Source organism: Limanda limanda, chromosome 15, assembly GCF_963576545.1.
Source record: "Limanda limanda chromosome 15, fLimLim1.1, whole genome shotgun sequence".
Taxonomy (NCBI): domain Eukaryota; kingdom Metazoa; phylum Chordata; class Actinopteri; order Pleuronectiformes; family Pleuronectidae; genus Limanda; species Limanda limanda.
In genome coordinates, this window is record NC_083650.1 from 25,855,001 (window position 1) to 25,873,801 (window position 18,801).

The 18,801-nt window shown below is 44.7% G+C and overlaps 1 protein-coding gene across 1 annotated transcript; it reads left to right on the forward strand.

Moving 5' to 3' along the window:
• The first annotated feature begins 3,575 nt into the window (after window positions 1–3,575).
• On the forward strand, window positions 3,576–18,473 carry mrps5 (mitochondrial ribosomal protein S5). Its single transcript, XM_061086883.1, has 12 exons — window positions 3,576–3,624; window positions 4,402–4,527; window positions 5,397–5,522; window positions 6,637–6,750; window positions 7,247–7,366; window positions 9,016–9,050; window positions 15,219–15,309; window positions 15,587–15,633; window positions 15,965–16,022; window positions 16,743–16,805; window positions 17,152–17,288; window positions 17,379–18,473. The coding sequence occupies exons 1-12, from the start codon at window positions 3,576–3,578 to the stop codon at window positions 17,601–17,603; spliced, it is 1,191 nt and encodes a 396-aa protein (XP_060942866.1). The 3' UTR covers window positions 17,604–18,473.
• The last annotated feature ends 328 nt before the right edge of the window (window positions 18,474–18,801 follow it).

The following is an 18,801-nucleotide window of genomic DNA, read 5'->3' on the forward strand; positions in this document are numbered from 1 at the left end:
CGCTAATGATTCTGCTCAGTTTCATTTAATTGCTCATTTGCACACAGAGGCTTGGTTTCATGTCCGAGAACGAGGAGAGGAGGAGGAGGAGGGAGAGGAGGAGGAAGAGGGGGAAGAGGGAGAGGAGGAGGAGGAGGAGGGAGAGGAGGAGGAAGAGGGGGAAGAGGGAGAGGACGAGGAGGGAGTGGAGGATGAGGAGGAGGAGGAGGAGGAGGAGGAGGAGGAGGAGGAGGAGGAGGAGGAGGAGGAGGAGGAGGAGGAGGAGGAGGAGGAGGAGGAGGAGGAGGAGGAGGAGGAGGAGGAGGATGAGGGAGAGGAGGAGGAAGAGGGGGAAGAGGGAGAGGAGGAGGAGGAGGAGGGAGAGGAGGAGGAAGAGGGAGAGGAGGAGGAGGAGGTGCAGGGACTCAGCGTATGGATCCACGTCGTGTTGGACGACCTAAAGACGACTCCGCAGGGAGAAGCCACTCCCACTCGCTCTCTGACTCTCTTCCACTCGTTCTCGACTTCCTGCTCGTTCCTTCTGTTCCAAATCCAATCAGTCAAATTCTAGGAGCTGAGGAATCTGAAGTGCTTCCATCGAACTATCTCTCACAGATGTTTCCAGACAATGAGAAGACAATTGATTTAGTTTTGATTACAGGGGACATTGAAGACAGAGTGTTTATACATGATGATTTAAAATGTCCTGAATATCTGAAAAATGCTTCAGGAAGAAAGCTTGTGAGAAACTTGAGCTGTTTCATGAAGGAACCATATAGTTGAGCCTGAAACTGACGACTAAGGTCTTTGTTTTTAACAAAATTAAAGAATTTATCTGATGTTTGACCAAATTATTTTAGATTATTTGTTTTGTGTGTGTGTGTGTGTGTGTGTGTGTGTGTGTGTGTGTGTGTCCTAATTGCACATGGGCACTCCCTCGTATATGATTCAGATTCTTCATCCTCAGATCTTCTGACCAGCAGCTGTAAATGTTCTGGAGTCAAAGCTCAACACAAAGTTGTGTTTTCTATCTTTTGACAGTTTCAGCAGCAGCCGCCTCCTCAGGTCTGCTGAGTCAGCGCTTCACTTAAAAAGCTTTTAAAAACTACTTGAACAGACTCAAAAACTATTTAGACCCATATTTATCATTTGTTTACCTGCATCTCACATTTTCTTTATTGTTTTATATTTCTGCTGTTGGGGATTTGTGGGATCTCACCTCCTGCTGTTTATTATATTGTTTACTTAGACGAAGTGTTCTCTTTTTTATTCTCTATCTCTCTCACACACACACACGCGCAGACACACACAGACACACACACACACACACAGACACAAACACACACACACACACACAGGCGGTTTGATAGATGTCGACCTAGAATCCCTGAATCCTCCAGAAGATGTTTGGATGATTTTTCTTCTTTGTGTCTTTTCTGGTTGGTCCTTTTCTCTCACTGTGTGTTTCAGTTTGTCACAGTTTGACTCCACCAGCTCCTGAAGGTCACTCAGTTTCCAAACTATGATGTTTTTAATTTACAATTCAATGCTAAATAACTTTAATCATAAAAAATACTGCAGACTGTTGGATGGAATAATGTCAATTCATCAAATTATCTCTGGTACAACTTGAATAATCTTCCACAGAGGACAAAGATTCAGCAGGTAGAGGTGAGAGGTCAAACTTCAGGTCAGGAGGTTCAGTCCAGTATTGAAACAAACACTTTGGATTCACCTCCAAACTTATCATCATCAGAAATCAGTGTTGAATGAATTGTTATGAAATTGATATGAAATTTGAATCCGTGCTTTGTGTTAAGTGACAATTAGAGAATGGGAAACATCCAGTGAGAACTGACACAATCTGAGGATCCATGCGAAGAGGCCAAGTTAATCTGTGGATTTTAACTTTAATAAACCTCTCATTTGTAATGTGTGATAAATTAAGTGTGTTTTATATTTGTAGTATTTGCTTCCAAGTATTTGAGCATTGTTAAAATTTCTGTATGAATAAAAGTTATTTTATAATTATGTTTGGTTTGTACTTTTGACATTAAATCAAAGATCAATATATTGTGTAATACAGCAGTTTCCCTTGTGATTAATACTCACCCAGTGTGTGGCCGTGCTCCAGCTGCCTGTTATCTAACATTGTTTATTTGAAAAGTTAAATAACTTGAATATACAGGATCCTGAACAACCAGAATATCTCCTCTAACTGTACATCTCTGTATAATCAGTTTATTTCCCCAAGTAACAGAAACACGTGCGACCTCTCGCCCACTCAGAGGAGCAGGACTCAAACTGCGTCACAAACATTTTCTCAGTGAGCCACTCTTCTGTATTTTCAAGAACAACTTATTTTACTTTGAATTGGATCAGCACTGTGTTACTTAAAAAAAAAATATTGCTACTGTTCCCTCCTCTGCTCGCTGCTGCACAAAGCCCAGAGAAGTGAGTCACTCTTCTACATAAAGGCCTGAATAAAGCCGCTTTTATGGGGCAATTATTTTGGAGAAACGTTATGGAAGGAAAGGCATTGATTCTCTGAGCAGCTACTCCCACCTCCTGCTGTCACACAGCTGGGCAGGCAGCCCGTCCCTCAGCAGCTCCCTGATTGCTCCTCGGCTCTGTGCTGCAGCAGGGCGGCTGTAATGCTCGGGAAATGAACTTGAATAAGGCGAAAATTGAAAATCACCAGTCGCTCAGCTGCATTTCCCTCCTGTCCAGAGGCTGCCGGAGGTTCTGATTGGTGGCCTGCTGCACCCACTCAGAAACAGCACGTGTGCATTGACGTGTGTTTGGCCTCATGTTTGCACAAATGACATGTTGAAGAGCATCATGGCACACGGCTCCTTGTGCTTTGTTTTTGATGCACACACCAATGTTAATAATGTTGAGGTTATTAGTGTAAATGTTCCTCCTTCAGATATGAACTGAACTTGTCTTCTAGGTCGTTTTTCAGTGGTGAGACACGTGCACATCCGATTATGTGATGGAAGATTTGACCGTCGTCAGCCACAAGGGTTCAAATGTTAGATGTAACTTTAGAAACAATAACATTTTAAAAGGAGAGAGAAGAAGTCAAAGAAGATAATACATTTAACAGATAGTCAATAAGAATAAGAATTCAACAGTAGAAATTAAATAGATACCAATTCACAACTTGACATACAAAATACAATTTAAAAATGTAAATCAATACTGAATCGATTGAAAAACAAATCACTTGATTTTTATTTGATTGAAATGTACGGACGCGTATTGCATTCACTTGAAAAAAAAAAAAATTATTAAAAGATTAAAGATTAAAAGATAATTATCTCGGAAATTCCGAGATAAATTCTGTCTTGGAAAAAGAGAATTTTTCCTTTTTTTTAAATTTTTTTAGAACTTATCTCGGAATTTCCAAGATAATTATCTCAGTAAAACAAAGACAATTTTTTATTTTATTTTTTAAGTGAAAGCGATATGCTTCCGTACAAATGTATTATTCTGAAATAATTTCAAAACGCAGTTTAATCGAATTTCCGCATTTCTCGTCAGGCGTCGTTCAGACGCCTTGTTGTGCCGCGCAGGACCCCTCAGAATCCAAGATGGCGGCGGCCGTGCGGGTGTACTGTGCCCTCCGCGTCACATTCCGAGGTGAATAACTTGTGTTTCTCTTCTTCATCATCTTCACCTTCATCGCACAGTGTTCGTGTGTCTGTGTTGTGTGTCTGTGTTGTGTTTCAGATGAAGTGTTTGTTTCCAGGACGTTAAACTGACCCGGGATCAGCGCCTGGGAAATAACTCATAATTCCTCATCATATACATAATATCATATTCAGTTTAATAATCATATAGAGTTTAATAATAACATTCAGTGCAGGCGACAACTTCATGTTTGTATTTATATGTGAAATTAACAACACTGTGTTGATTTCTCTGTATCTTATTAATTTTAATAAATATTATAATTGCCCAACCCACCTCTGCTCTAAATCCTTCTGATTTAAAATCCTCCTACTTATTGGTAACTGTAGAAACTGACAATTTTTACAAAGTGATTAAAACATAAATACTCACAAGTGGAATATTTTATTTGAGTAATATCTCCGGTTCAAACGACCCCAGTGTGCAGCTCTGTTGGGAGATGAATGATACTTTATGGTTATGATATTCCACATGGTTGATTCTGTGGAGCGGTTCTATGAACACAGATCTATAAAGACCTTCACTGGAGCTGAGGAAGCGACTCTGGGTTTGTGATGAGGTTCATGAAAGCAGAATGTAAGTTCTCCAGCTCTGCTCCGGGTGTTGGAACCTGGAGAACCTTCTCTGGTCTTGTGTCTTTTGAGTTAGAACATCAAACAGTGATGTTATAGATCTACATCACAGAGTTCTGATCCACCTGTCTTCTGTCTTCTGTCTCGGGTGCAGGACCAATCAGCAGCTTCGTGTCCCAGCTGCCGGGTCGAGCCTCGGCCGTGGCTCTCCAGCGACACGCCGCTCTGCCCCCGGCGACGGCGTGGCAGCAAACCAGACATGGCAGCTTCTTCAACAAGTGTAAGTTCTTCTTCTTCTTCTTCTTCTTCTTCAACACGTGTGTGGAGCAGCTCAGACTGAGCCACTGTCCTTCAACCAAAACAGAGACTTTACTATCTTGTTTATTGCTTCAAGTTGCAGTCGATTCAAAATGGTTGTATTATTTTTACTTGAATGATGCTTGTGTTATATTAGCTGAAATATTTATAAGGTTTTTAATCGATATGTTTGTGGAGAACACAAGAGATAACGACCTTGAGGCTGATCCACCACCGATGTGGTTTGACTTCTCTTGTTTCTCTTTTGCTTTCTTTGGCGATAATAAAAACAGTCATGACCCAAAGCTGCTGTGCTCTCAGATTAAAGTCTGAGTCAAATACCAAATATGACTGATCTCTGCAGGTTGGAAAGTCTTTTTAAAGCCTCCTTAGAAAAGTAGAGGCTGTTAAACAAGCAGTTAAATGCTCTTTGGTTTGAAAATAAATGTTTAACAAACACATGATGTTCAAGTGTCCACATACTTGTGGCCAGTTAGTGTACGTCTTTATTTCCAGCTGCTAGAGCCCACCACACATTCTCAGTGCAGCTTGTCTCAGTAGTGGGACGACTAAGTGAAACTGCACATTCAAGATTTAGATGTTAAACAATTTGAGATGCACAGAGAGCGAGAGAATGGAAATTAATATTCAGTGGAAGTGTTGAAGCTGCGTCTGTGATGTGAGAAAACTCTCATTCCCTCAAAAACACAAAGAAAACGGAATCGAAACACCACGTGAAATCACATGATTGCAGAATGTTGTTGGTTATTTTACAGTGTAGAGCTACTGTCAGTCTTGTTACATTAGTTGTGTTATCTGTTGTTGACTGTGTGTGTTTGTGTGTTTCCTCAGTGACGGCGGAGGAGCTGTGGAGAGGCGTCCTGGCAGAGACCGGCGCCGGAGCCAGGAAGGGCCGCGGGAAAAGAACCAAGCGCAAGATGAAGAAGGACCTGAACCGAGGACAGATGCTCGGAGAAGGTGAGACACCGTCAACATCTCTCCTTGTCGTCATATTTGATTGTTTGATACTTTATTTGTGTTCAAATTTCTTTCCTGTGAAGTGTTCTGCTGTTCACACGTGTCTGATGCTAACGAGCAGCTGATGGACACGAGCACTAGAATATTCATCAGTTCGTGCTGATTCATTTATGACGTCGCTCCACCAGGGGGCGGAATCACCCCTCATTCTCTCTGTCTGTCCCCTTCTACTACTTTGAGTTGCTTTATTCACTTTCAAGAGGAACCATCCGTCTTCACTCTGCTCTCATGTGTCGCTCTCTCACATCCACACTCGTCTGACTGGTGTAATGTTTTATTCACACAAGGTTTTTAAGACTAATACTGAAGCTTTTAGAAGAAGAAACTGAGATTGGGAGACTCGGATGGACTAAACACTTCCAGACAGCAAGTTCTACGATTGTAATTTAAGACTGAAGCACATCAGTTGTATTTATGTTGTTATTCAGACGGGAGGTATGTTGTCGTATACAAATATAAGTCTGCTCAGGTAGCCTCTCCTTCTCCGCTAGCCTGTCCTGTTCCTGTGGCCTCCTCGATTTGGTTGGTATTAAGCAATGTTTCATTGTGACTGTCAATAATTTTCAGCTGCTTTCCAAAAGAGTTTTGGACAGCTACCGTGTGACTGGTGCTGCTGTAAATTGAACTGTCACTAACCTGTGTCGTAAGATAAAAAAAGGAAATGTTATTTTTTTGTGGAGGAAAAGAAGGGGAGAAAAAAGAAAAAAACTGATGGGAAATGTGTAAGCTCTTTTATTTAGTGACTCTTATTTTGAAGAGGGGTTTTACCGGAAGGATGTGCTGTGCTAAACAGCTGCTATGTCTCCTGTGTCTTCTTTAGGCTGAGGCCTTATTCAATACAACTAAACGCTCGGCTACAATTGCATGGTTTTATTCCAATATCAATATCCTCCAATATCTATTTTATAGAAAAAATAAATAATTGTATTTTTTTTTTGGAATGCATTTCGCGACCCCGCCTCTGTGTCTCGCGACCCCGACTTTGGGAACCCCTGACATAGAGGACATGTGGCCTTGTGTATGTTTCAGTCTTGATTCTTCTCTGAGTCTTCAGGCCGAGGAGGTTTCCTGTGGCCGGGTCTGAACGCTCCGGTGGTGAAGGACGGCGTTCTGCAGAACATGAGTCGACGAGGCGAGGCGGAGCAGCAGGAGCTGCAGGCCGATCTAGGTAAGGCATGAGGAAGACGCTGATGAAGATCACAACTTTAAAAACAAGATTCTAGAGCTTTGGACGCTGGTGTTGATTTAATTTAAACAAAATCTCAGACATGTTCCTGTTGCCGGACCTGGACGTTCTCCTGCTGCTTTCTTTATATGGGAAACGCAAACTGTGGAGAATGTCCCGACCCGAGCTAGGGGACATTCTCCTGAGTTCTCTTCCCTTCGTAGAACGGACGTGATAAATAACAAACCAGTATTTTTCTATTTCTATCAACACCACAAACTGTGAGCTTTTAAAAACACAAAGAGCGTTTATTTAAAGATCCGGCGTGAGGGATGAGGAGCAGCAGCGCCGAGTGAGACCGAAGGCGTCTGTGATCTCATTGGTTCACAGTAATTACACAGAGAATCTGACAGTGATGGGAGGAGCTTCATGGTGTCGTGCTGCTGTGAGTCGGCTCCGCCCCCTGAGGCTCAATGTGCCGCTCGTGTGTTTCCTGCAGTGCGTCAGAGGGAGGAGTGGGACAAGAAGAGGAAGATGAAGGTGAAGAGGGAGAGAGGATGGACGGGGAACTCGTGGGGCGGCATCAGCCTGGGCCCCCCCGACCCCGGACCCAACGGAGGTAACCCCCCCCCCCCTCACACACACACACACACACACACACACACACACACACACAGCTACTCAGGGTTCAAACACATGTAACCTTTATTATTTAATACAAAATCATGTCTTCATCCCAAGTGAGTCGAGACAGTTCCTGTGAATCACAGACAAACAACTGAAGACAGATTCAACTAAATGTGCCACAAATACACTGAGATGTGAAGTTAGCAATATTACACACACACACACACACACACACACACACACACACACACACACACACACACACACACACACACACACACACACACACACACACACAGTGCTATAGGAGGAAACAGACAGGCCCTATTACAACTGATGAAGTTTCAAGTGGGACAATGTCCTAATTAACAAACACATCTTCCTCTCTCTCTTCTTCCCTCGTTTTCTGTGTCACTCTTTCCATCTCGTACCTTCTCTCTGTTTGTCCTTCTCTCTCTCCAGCTTCTCAGTCATCCCCCCTTTCTCCTCTTTCTCTTTCCTGTTGTTCTTCTGTTCCTCCTCCTTCCTTCTAGTCATCTCTTTTCTCTTTTAACTGCCTCTATCCGTCTCTCAACCCATTTTCCTCTCCTCTCTCCCCTTCTTCATTATCTATTCATCTCTTCCTCCCTCAGATTCGTCTTAATTCTTCTCTGGTCTTGAATCTAAACGACCGAATGTGTTCAGAACAATAACTGTGATGGATAAACTGGGTGAAATGTGAAGGTAGAGCCCAGTCAAACTGGGAATTTTTATTTTCTAAATTGATGGAGCAGACTTTTTGTTTTGATGTTTATCGACTGAGATCAACTCTGCAATATTTACTTGTATCTAAGTTACACATGAACACTTCCTGTCGTGTTTAAGTGTGAACACACGCACTTCAAACCTTTTATAGTCTGAACAGGAAAACAACTGGACTGGTTTCATTTGATGTCTTTAAAGCTTCCGGGTTTCCATCACTAACACAGGAGAGCTGAAGGTTTTATGGGAATATAAATGGACAGATCGGTTAATATTAAATCTCTCTCTCTCTCTCTCTCTCTCTCTCTCTCTCTCTCTCTCTCTCTCTCTCTCTCTCTCTCTCTCTCTCTCTCTCTCTCTCTCTCTCTCTCTCCCTCTCCCTCTCCCTCTCTCTCTCCCTCTCTCTCTCTCCCTCCTACGTGTTCAAACACTTTCCTTCACACATTCTGTCTGTCGCTCACTGACACGCACACAAATACACACGGGGCCCAGTGACTGTGATGCACAGAGAGTTGTAACTGGGTTGGTCGTCTCTGATCTGTGTGTCTGTGTGTGTGTGTGTGTCAGTGTGTGTGTCTGTCTGTGTGTGTGTGTGTGTGTGTGTGTGTGTCAGTGTGTGTGTGTGTGTGTCCCCTCTGGGCCTTTGAGTCAGCTCCTTTGTTTGTTGTTAATTAGTTGGAGGTGAACCTGCTGCTGTTCAGAGAGAAACATCCTTCAGAGGTCACTGACAATGAGAAGTGTCAACTCGTTGCGCTACTGCAAAGGCTTCTGGGTATTGTTACGCCAGCAGGAGCCTGGTTTAATCTGTTCATGGCGGCTGTGATAGTGTGTGTGTGTGTGTGTGTATCACATGTGTGTGTGTGTGTGTAACAAACCCTCTCTCCTTTCTTGTCTCTGCAGAAACCTACGAGGACTTTGACTCGCGTGTCATCGAGGTGAGTGCTTCTCTTCTTCATACGATCCAGACCCAACTTCTTCTCGTAAAAGCACAACACACTTATCCTGCTGGTCCCAGCCGCTGCTCTTCAGATACAAACTGAACTCACAGCTGCACTGACAGTAGAACGTTGTGTAAGGTCGGGCTTCATCACACACTACGGAGTAATTACACCGAAAGCCTCGAAGGGAAGAACGTGTTCTCAAGGAAATCAAAATGGTGAAAGCTCCAGTGTGGCGTGTGCACATTGATGGTGATGGAGGCGAATCTGCTGAGCAAGGGTTGCTGCAGTTGAGCATTAAAGAGCAGATGTTGAAGTGTCAAACAGTGTCGTTTCTGAAAGGTCAGAGTTGTGTAAGTGTGTGTTACAAAAGCAAGTTAAAAAAAAACACTCAAAAGAAAATGTATCAGCAGAGAAAAGGCAGACAGTTCCTCTAACTGAGGTGTGTGTGTGTGTGTGTGTGTGTGTGCGTGCGTGCGTGTGCGTGTGCGTGTGCGTGTGTGTGTGCGCCCTCAGCTGGATTTATTACTTAACCATATCGGTGTGAAGCACTGGTTTGAAACAAACTTGTCTCTTTGCATAAACAAGCCTTTAATCCTCAAACTGCTCTTTGTGGTTGTGAGACAGAAACAAAAGTCCAAATGCCTCACAAAGCCCTTCACAACAATGGATGTAAGCAAACTCACAACCTTATGAAGTCATGAACTCACAACCTCATAAAGACATGAACTCACACACACCTTAAGGAAATCGATATATGGAAGTATGATCTTTTTATAGACAATCACAGGTCTGATATTAATGGAGGCCATTTTATTTGTATCAGACACAAATGTGTGTGTTTGATTTAATGTGTGTGTGTGTGTGTGTGTGCTCTTTGGCTCTTCACATCCTTTTTTCTATCTGTTTACTCAACACACACACACACAGTGTCAGATAGTGTGAGTCTGTGTGAGTGTGTGTTTTAGCAGGGTGTGTGTGTGTGTCTGTGTGTGTGCGGCACTATAAATTCCGGACTAATGAAATGAGAAAAGCTTCCTGGAATAAAAAGTCTCGTCTCCCAAGGACGATGCTGCCGACATGTCGTTAGAGAGGGGGGGGGGGGGAGTGAGAGAACCATCCAGCAGGAGGCGGGGGGGGGGGGGGACACGATGTGAGAGTTAAACAGGAAGGAAGTGAGAATGCACCAAATGTTACACTGGTGAGATGATGCAACCATGTGATATTGTGGTTCAAAATGTAACAATAACATCTCATTAGGTTGATTACTCAATCATTACATTAATTAAGTAAGGGGGGGGGCTCTAATGTTGCTCAGAAATCTATATAAATATATATAAACTCCTGATAAATAAGCGTGATGAAGACGAGCGAGAGCGATGACGAGCGAGATGAAGACGAGCGAGAACGATGACGAGCGTGATGAAGACGAGCGAGAGCGATGACGAGCGAGAGCGATGACTAGCGTGATGAAGACGAGTGAGAGCGATGACGATTGAGATGATGACGAGCGAGATGAAGACGAGCGAGAACGATGACGAGCGAGATGAAGACGAGCGAGAACGATGACTAGCGTGATGAAGACGAGCGAGAGCGATGACGAGCGAGAGCGATGACTAGCGAGATGAAGACGAGCGAGAGCGATGACGATTGAGATGATGACGAGCGAGATGATGACAAGCGAGATGAAGACGAGCGAGAGCGATGACGAGCCTGATGAAGACGAGCGAGAGCGATGACGAGCGAGATGAAGACGAGCGAGATGAAGACGAGCGAGATGAAGACGAGCGAGATGAAGACGAGCGAGAGCGATGACGAGCGAGATGAAGACGAGCGAGAGCGATGACGAGCGAGAGCAATGACAAGCGAGAACGATGACGAGCGAGATGAAGACGAGCGAGAGCGATGACGAGCGAGATGAAGACGAGCGAGAGCGATGACGAGCGAGATGAAGACGAGCGAGATGAAGACGAGCGAGATGAAGACGAGCGAGATGAAGACGAGCGAGATGAAGACGAGCGAGAGCGATGACGAGCGAGAGCGATGACGAGCGAAAGCGATGACGGGCGAGATGAAGACAAGCGATGACGAGCGAGATGAAGACGAGCGAGATGAAGACGAGAGCGATGACGAGCGAGATGAAGACGAGCGAGATGAAGACGAGCGAGAGCGATGACGAGCGAGATGAAGACGAGCGAGAGCGATGACGAGCGAGATGAAGACGAGCGAGAGCGATGACGAGCAAGATGAAGACGAGCGAGGTGAAGACGAGCGAGAGCGAGATGAAGACGAGCGAGAGCGATGACGAGCGAGATGAAGACGAGCGAGAGCGATGACGAGCGAGAATGATGACGAGTGAGATGAAGACGAGCGAGAGCGAGATGAAGACGAGCGAGAGCGATGATGAGCGAGATGAAGACGAGCGAGAGCGAGATGAAGACGAGCGAGAGCGATGATGAGCGAGATGAAGACGAGCGATAGCGAGATGAAGACGAGCGAGAGCGATGAGGAAGAGCAGAGGGAGCGGGTGAGTGGAGAGAGAGAGCGACGGAGGAAAGTGATGGCCTCTCTCCAGCTGCAGCACTTGGTCTCTGTGATTAACAGAGATGGGCCGAGCTCGCTGTCAGAACAGGGCTTTGTCTTCTGTTGTTCTCTACCCCCCCCCCACCCCACCCCCCCGCTCCGAGCTAAACAACCTTGAGAAGTTTTGCTGAGAGACGACAGGAGCAACATTCAATTCGATTAGACGTCGTGTTTTAATAACCAAGAGGAGCCTGAGTGAGGACGTGAACCCAGCTCTGAGTCTGAAGAGAAGCTCCCATCTCCGGTCTCTGTAAGCCCCCCCACCCCCTTCCAAAATAGCCCAATCTGCTCTGATTGGCCAGTTGGCCCACTCTGATGTGACATCATCATCATGACCCCAGAGTGTGTTCTGGACGAGAGAGAGAGAGAGAGAGAGAGGAGGTGAAGAGGAGGAACAGTCTCTCCCAGTGGCTCCGTGTGCTGGGAGCTCCTCCTCTCGACCGGAGGACCAGCAGCAGCTCGAGGAGAAGAAGAGAAGAGACCTCCCACCACCAGCCTGTCGCCCCCCCCCCGCAGCAGGGGGACGTGCCCATCTGCTGGAACTGCTGCATCGTCCCCTGAGCTGAGGAGACTCACACACTTCGAATAGAAACTGGCTCCGAGTCGCAGTGAAGCATGATTCACCAACACTGGATCCCATCTGCTCCGGATCCAGGAAGTCTGAGTTCTGCACAAACCTCCTGAACATGTTTCTCTCCTGAAGCGTCTGCAGCAGGTTCCTCTCCTGACTCCTGAACCCGGACAAACCCAACGAAGTGTGAGAAATGTGCAGAGCACCAACTTCACCTGATCACAGGCAAAGATCTGGTCTGAACCGGTTCCACCTTCACAGGCCTCCAGCCACAGAACTTTCTATATTTTGTGTTTACTTTACCAATTTACTAATTTTTGTGTGCTCTTCATTTTTTTCGGGGGGAATATTTAATTTTCCAAATATTTTCACAATGCAAGAGAACATACAGAGCACTCTACATTAAACATTACAGAAAATTACATAACAAAATAAAAAAAATACACACACAGATGAAATAAAACTAAGTAAATAAATAAAGTAAATAATTCCCCCCCACCCAAAGAGAAAAAAAAAAAAGATAAAAGTTGGTGCATAGGACGACACATCACAGAGAAATACCACAATGACACAGCACATGATGTAATTCAGAGCTCTGAACAGTTTCATGTGCTTTTCATTAACAGTGTTGTGTGAATCTACAGTAAGGAAAACGAGTTAAGTTTGTGGAAGTATACAAACACACGCACATGCAGGCGATGTGCGCCCCCTGCAGGGAGGTGTTGGCAGTGTTGTGGTGTTGGCAGCTACCCTTCACTGAAGTGTGTGTTGTGTAACTGCACAAGCTGAGGCCAGGTGTAGACTGTGAAGTTCCCTCGGTGGAAACTCACACTCGCTGGTGAAGGTGAAGAGAAGGTGAAGAGAAGGTGAAGAGAAGGTGAAGAGAAGGTGAAGGTGAAGAGAAGGTGAAGAGAAGGTGAAGAGAAGGTGAAGGTGAAGAGAAGGTGAAGAGAAGGTGAAGAGAAGGTGAAGGTGAAGAGAAGGTGAAGAGAAGGTGAAGAGAAGGTGAAGGTGAAGAGAAGGTGAAGAGAAGGTGAAGGTGAAGAGAAGGTGAAGAGAAGATGAAGGTGAAGAGAAGGTGACCTGCTGCTGGTCCCAGGTGAAGCCTCCTGATAAAGACCCAGTTAGCTCCAGGTCTGTCTCTGGGGGGTCGGGACCCTTCTGTTGAGGAGGTGAGACTCTGGGTCAGAGTTTGAACACAGATGTGTGTGTGTTGTGTGTGTGTGTGTGTTGTGTTGCCTGTAGAGCTGAATGTGTGTGACAGTGTGAAGCTGCAGCTCCTCTGAACACTGGGAGAGGACAGGAGTTGTTCTGATTTGGTTTTCACTCGTTTTGTCAGAATGTGAAAAGTGATGCGTCTGTGTTTACTTTGGTGAGCACATCATGGTTTGTGCGCTTTATCTACATTGTGTGTGTCTGTGTGTGTGTCTGTGTGTGTGTGTGTGTGTGTACAATCCTTTTTCAAGTTTCTAGTGGCAGCAGTTTGTTCATCTCTAATCTTGGCGCCACACAACTTCTCATGTGCTCACAGTGCAACACACTGTGTCTTCTTCATCATAAAGTAACTGTTGTGTTCTTATCTCTTTCCAACAAACACACACAATCTCTCCCTTCTTCTCTCGTTCTTCTCCCTCCTTCTCCCTCCCTCCATCTTCTTGTTCCTCGTGTTTAATATCAGACGATAATCCCTCTTTATCTTTCCTCTCTTCTCTTTCCTCTTTCCTCTCTCCTCCTCTCTTCTCCCTCCTCCTTCTCTCTTCTCTCTCCTCCTCCTCTCTTCTCTCTCCTCCTCTCTTCTCTCTCCTCTCCTCTCATCCTCTCTTCTCTCTCCTCCTCCTCCTCCTCCTCCTCTCTTCTCTCTCCTCCTTCTCTCTCCTCCTCCTCTCTTCTCTCTCCTCCTCTCTTCTCTCTCCTCTTCCTCTCTTCTCTCTCCTCCTCTCTTCTCTCTCCTCTCCTCTCCTCCTCTCTTCTCTCTCCTCCTCCTCTCTTCTCTCTCCTCTTCCTCTCTTCTCTCTCCTCTTCCTCTCTTCTCTCTCCTCCTCTCTTCTCTCTCCTTCTCTCTCCTCTCTTCTCTCTCCTCCTCTCTTCTCTCTCCTCCTCTCTTCTCTCCTCCACCTTCTTCCATCTTTACATTTCTATCTTCCTCTTTCTTCTCTGCACTGTTCATCTTTTTGATATCTATATCTCGTCCTGTGAATTCCTTCCTCACTACCCCCCCCTCCCTTCTCTCTCTCTCTTTCTCTCTCTGTAGTGCATCAATGCTGCCCCCTGGTGTTTTAAAAAGTCGTATTGCAGGTTGTGGATCAACCAGTGTGGAGTGAAGCAGAATGTGTGATAGATGAATGTCTACTCTCTGCTCTGAGAAGGTCACTTTAGGATGGATTGACAACTCACACACACACACACACACACACACACACACACACACACACACACACACACACACACACACACACACACACACACACTTTGGAATAAAACGTGTCAATCAAAGAAAGGGACGTTTTGACAGCAGGGACAAGGAGGATAATCCTTAATATTTCCCTCAGTGAGGACATTTCCCATGAAGACATAATCACCTGTCATATCTTTGATGTTCACATTGTAAACCTCAAGAAGAAGAAATCTCCAAAACTTATCAAGCTTATGAAAGTGTCTCAAACCGACTCTGATGTTCAACATGTGCATCAAGCAAGTTACGACTTTTCTTTCTCTTAGTTTTTAGATTGTCCTTGTTCATGTTGGACAACTTTCTGATTTACACTTCATGTCCACCATGAAAATAAGGATCTATAAGAGGGAGTGTGGGTACACTTACTTTTTTCACCAGCTCTGTGAATGTGTTGGACGTGAAAAATGATAATAGTAATAGTTTGTGTGTCTTATTACTCAGATGAGGACCAGAGGACGTTAACTTGGTCCTCAGGGTTCACACACGTCTTCTTTTATCTCTACACACTTCCCCATCTGGTGTTGTTTAATCTTTTGTGTTGTTGTGTGTTGTTTTCTAGGTGAAGACTGTGTTCAACATGACGGCCAAGGAGGGCAGGAAGAGGTCCATCAGCTGTCTGGTCGCCGTGGGAAACGGCAACGGAGCCGCAGGTCTGACTCTTTTTATTCCCTGTAGTCATGGAGACGTGCAGGAGGTGGTCCTGACACGGTCTTCTGAGACGGACGTCTGTCCTGAGGACACCTGCCGTCTGCGTCTCATCACACAGAGCAGACTCCTCATCAATGTCTCATTTAACCAACAATAATAATCACTTAACTCCATTTGGAAGTTTCATTGGAAGCATCTCAATCACACTTTAAAAAGCACAGGTCACTCTGAGCTCTTATGTTTTAAACTGACTCCTCCCCCCCCCCCCCCCCCCACCAGGCTTCGCGCTGGGTAAAGCAGCAGATAGAAACACAGCTCTGAGGAAGGTGAGAACACTCATTCGTTTTTATTCAAAGCAAAATAATCATTGAATCAATTTCTTCAGTTATAAAACTGATCAATTAGTGACTAAATGGACGTAAATGCAGTTTTTTACCATGACGACTGCAGCAGGACCTTAAACCTCCACTAGGGGTCAGGCTCATTGATTGTACTTGGATATAGAACACTCAATATGGCATGCGATAGTATCATTGGTATTTTTTATTTTAATATGACTCAGAAATCTCTAGAGCTACAGGGTCGGTTTTTTTATTATGATATAATTGAAATTAAAATGAGTTGAATCTCTTTCTCCTGTCTCTTGTTTGACTTCAGGCCAAGAACCGGGCGATCCACTACCTGTACTACATCGATCGCTTCAACGACCACACCAGTGAGTGAAGTGTGTGTCTGTGTGTGTCTGTGTGTGTCTGTGTGTGTCGGTGTGTCAACCTTCTCTGACTGTAGAGTTGAAGAGATGTTTTTGGACTTTAACAGTTTCCAACAACCCGGACAGTCGTGTCATATCGTGAATGGAAAAAGACGAATGTGACTTTACGCTTAGAACCGATGGCGTCTGAAATATCTTCTCCCATTTCTTAACTCTTGTTTCTTTCATAATCTCTCCTCCCCTGTCATCATTTCCTCTCCTCCTGTTTCCTGCATCATAATCCAACTGAGGTTGAACCTCTTTAAATTAATGAATCCACAGCGACTGCAGAGCTCCCTCTGTGTTTGGACGTCTCCTCCGTCCTCTCCGCCTGGTTCCTCCGTGCGTACTTGAACTCCGTCTGTTGTTGCAGCATCTGAATCATTAAGAGTTTCCTAATTCCAGCTGGAAGTGCAGAGGAACCAGGGAGAGCAGAGTGAGATGTTTAAAGAGATGTGACAGCAGAACAGGATTCTCAGCAGCTCGCTCCCACTCAGGGACTGTGGGCGTGGCTCGAGTCCTGAGAGACAACAGGAGGAAACAGGACAGAGCAGGAGTAGATAGAAAAAGACACAAAACACGTTGGTTTAGTATTTATGAGTTTGTTCCTCCTCTCTCTCTTTCTCTCTCTTTCTCTCTCTCTCTACAGTCTGGGTTCTAATCACTCGTTTTTCTCTCCAACAGTTTATCACAACATTGAGTCCAAGTACAAGAGGACGACGCTTCGCATGAAGAAACAAAACCAAGGTGCAGCTTCGTTCCCTCAGCGATGTGACGTCAGGTTCAGGAACAAAACACTGAGTCACAATTTAAAAAGATTTACATTTGGTTCAAGCAGCTGAATGTGACTCAGCAGAATGAAGATATCTTCTCTCGGCTCTCACAGCTGAATCAGTGACAAATCAATTCTGTCTCATTAGATGTTTACATCACTGTTACAAGCTTTACAGAATTTTACATTACCTCAGTATTTGCACACGATGAACCATTGTGTACTTTACTGTTTACTGACTGTTTCCTAGACGACACAGTACATTGACAGGAAGTGTATTTGTTTGAATGTGTGTCTGTTTGTGTGTCTCCCTCTGTGCAGGTTATGGTCTTCACTGCCACCGGGCTGTCATCACTCTGTGCAAGCTGATGGGGATCCAGGACATGTACTGCAAAGTGGACGGATCCATCAACTACCTGAACATCACCAGGGCGCTCTTCACCGGATTAGCCAATCAGGTGAGAATCAGAACACAGCCCGGACCCATCGGCGGTGAACAGCAGGAGATCGACTCTCAGACATCTGACTTTTCCTCCGTCTACTTGTAGGAAACACACCAAACTCTGGCCAACAAGAAGGAGCTCCACGTGGTGGAGTTCCAGTCGCAGCGAGGTCCTCTCCCCGTGGTGGTGGCGAGTCCTAAAGCCGGCGCTCGGTCGGATCCGGATCCCGAGGACGAGATCCCCAACACCCGGCTGAACTGGGACGACGTGAAAGCTGCTCAGGGATCCAAGCGCTCGATCTGGGCGGGAGTGAAACGCACCATCTGGTAGAGCGGCTGAGGAGGAAGCTGGTGGAAGCTCTGAAGTCAGCTTGGAAAGAACTTTTCTTTCAAGGATTAAAGTTACACGTTTCTCAAAATGGAGACATCAAGTTTGACATCATTCGGCAGCTGCAGCTCACACAGACCAAGACCCAGTGAGATCTTTCTGTGCTGGAGATCCATCCTTCCTTTCTGACTGAATACATGTGGAATTGTCCTGATATAAATAAATCATAAACCTGTTGTTGAAGCATTTAAAGATTTATCTGTGAAATCATAAACTGTGCCAGAGTCTTTCCCCTCTGTCCTGACAGGGAATCTCTCCAACTCTCTAAATAATCCTGATTATTTATTAATCTTAATGGAAGGGAGAAGAAAACCTGAACTCAGGACGTTTCATTCAGACGCATAAATGTCAATCTGATGGTTTATTTTTACACAGAAAAGTCAGGATCACTAATGTCTGCTTCAGATTCTGAGCCAAGACGTTGGTGAATGTTACTGGACGAGTAGAAACCTGCTCGACCTGCAGATGGTGCTAGAGATCAGAGATGATGCCGCTCCACCTCAGATCTGTTTCCAGGACTCTTATCCTGCTTCTCTCTTTCAATATATGAAGGAGAAACGTCAATATTAACTCAGAGTGTCTGTGAGACTGGATCCACACATCTCACGTGAGTGTAGGAGCAGGAACCTGCAGCAGCGTAAAAACAAAAGCATGTGAAATGGAAACATCAAATGAATTAGATGAAAAGTTCCTGGACAAAGTGGAGCAAAGAAGCAAGGACACAGCAGCTGTTACGTCTTTATCTCGCTTTAATCTGGAGAATACTAAACTTTATTAAAATCACAAATCTTGAAGAAATTCTTGATGTTCTTATCGAGAAATTATTCTAAAAAAAATGAAAAGAAATTAGTGACTGAAGAGAAAACCTTGTCGGCCTCATTCTTTGTGTCTGCAGACAAAGTTCTGTCAGTGATACTGTGAATAATTTCTCAGAGTTAAGTTTATTTTTAAATCTCTAAAGCTTCTGCGTTCGACTCAGAACTAGAGTCTGACGATCACCGACTTTCTGGATGTATCTAAAACTTTGAACTGTTCCTTTAACTCAATATGTTATTCATCTTTATTTTCTATTCTGACTTTCTTTACTGAAGATTCTCAAACATTAGCATATTGTGTAAACAACATTATCTTTCACTCTGAT

Bases quoted from the DNA above. Each gene is read 5' to 3' on its own strand.
- mrps5 (XM_061086883.1), top strand. From the start codon at position 3,576: ATGGCGGCGGCCGTGCGGGTGTACTGTGCCCTCCGCGTCACATTCCGA. The intron at 7,367-9,015 runs GTAACCCCCCCC...TTGTCTCTGCAG, and splicing joins CGACCCCGGACCCAACGGAG to AAACCTACGAGGACTTTGAC. The intron at 17,289-17,378 runs GTGAGAATCAGA...GTCTACTTGTAG, and splicing joins TCACCGGATTAGCCAATCAG to GAAACACACCAAACTCTGGC.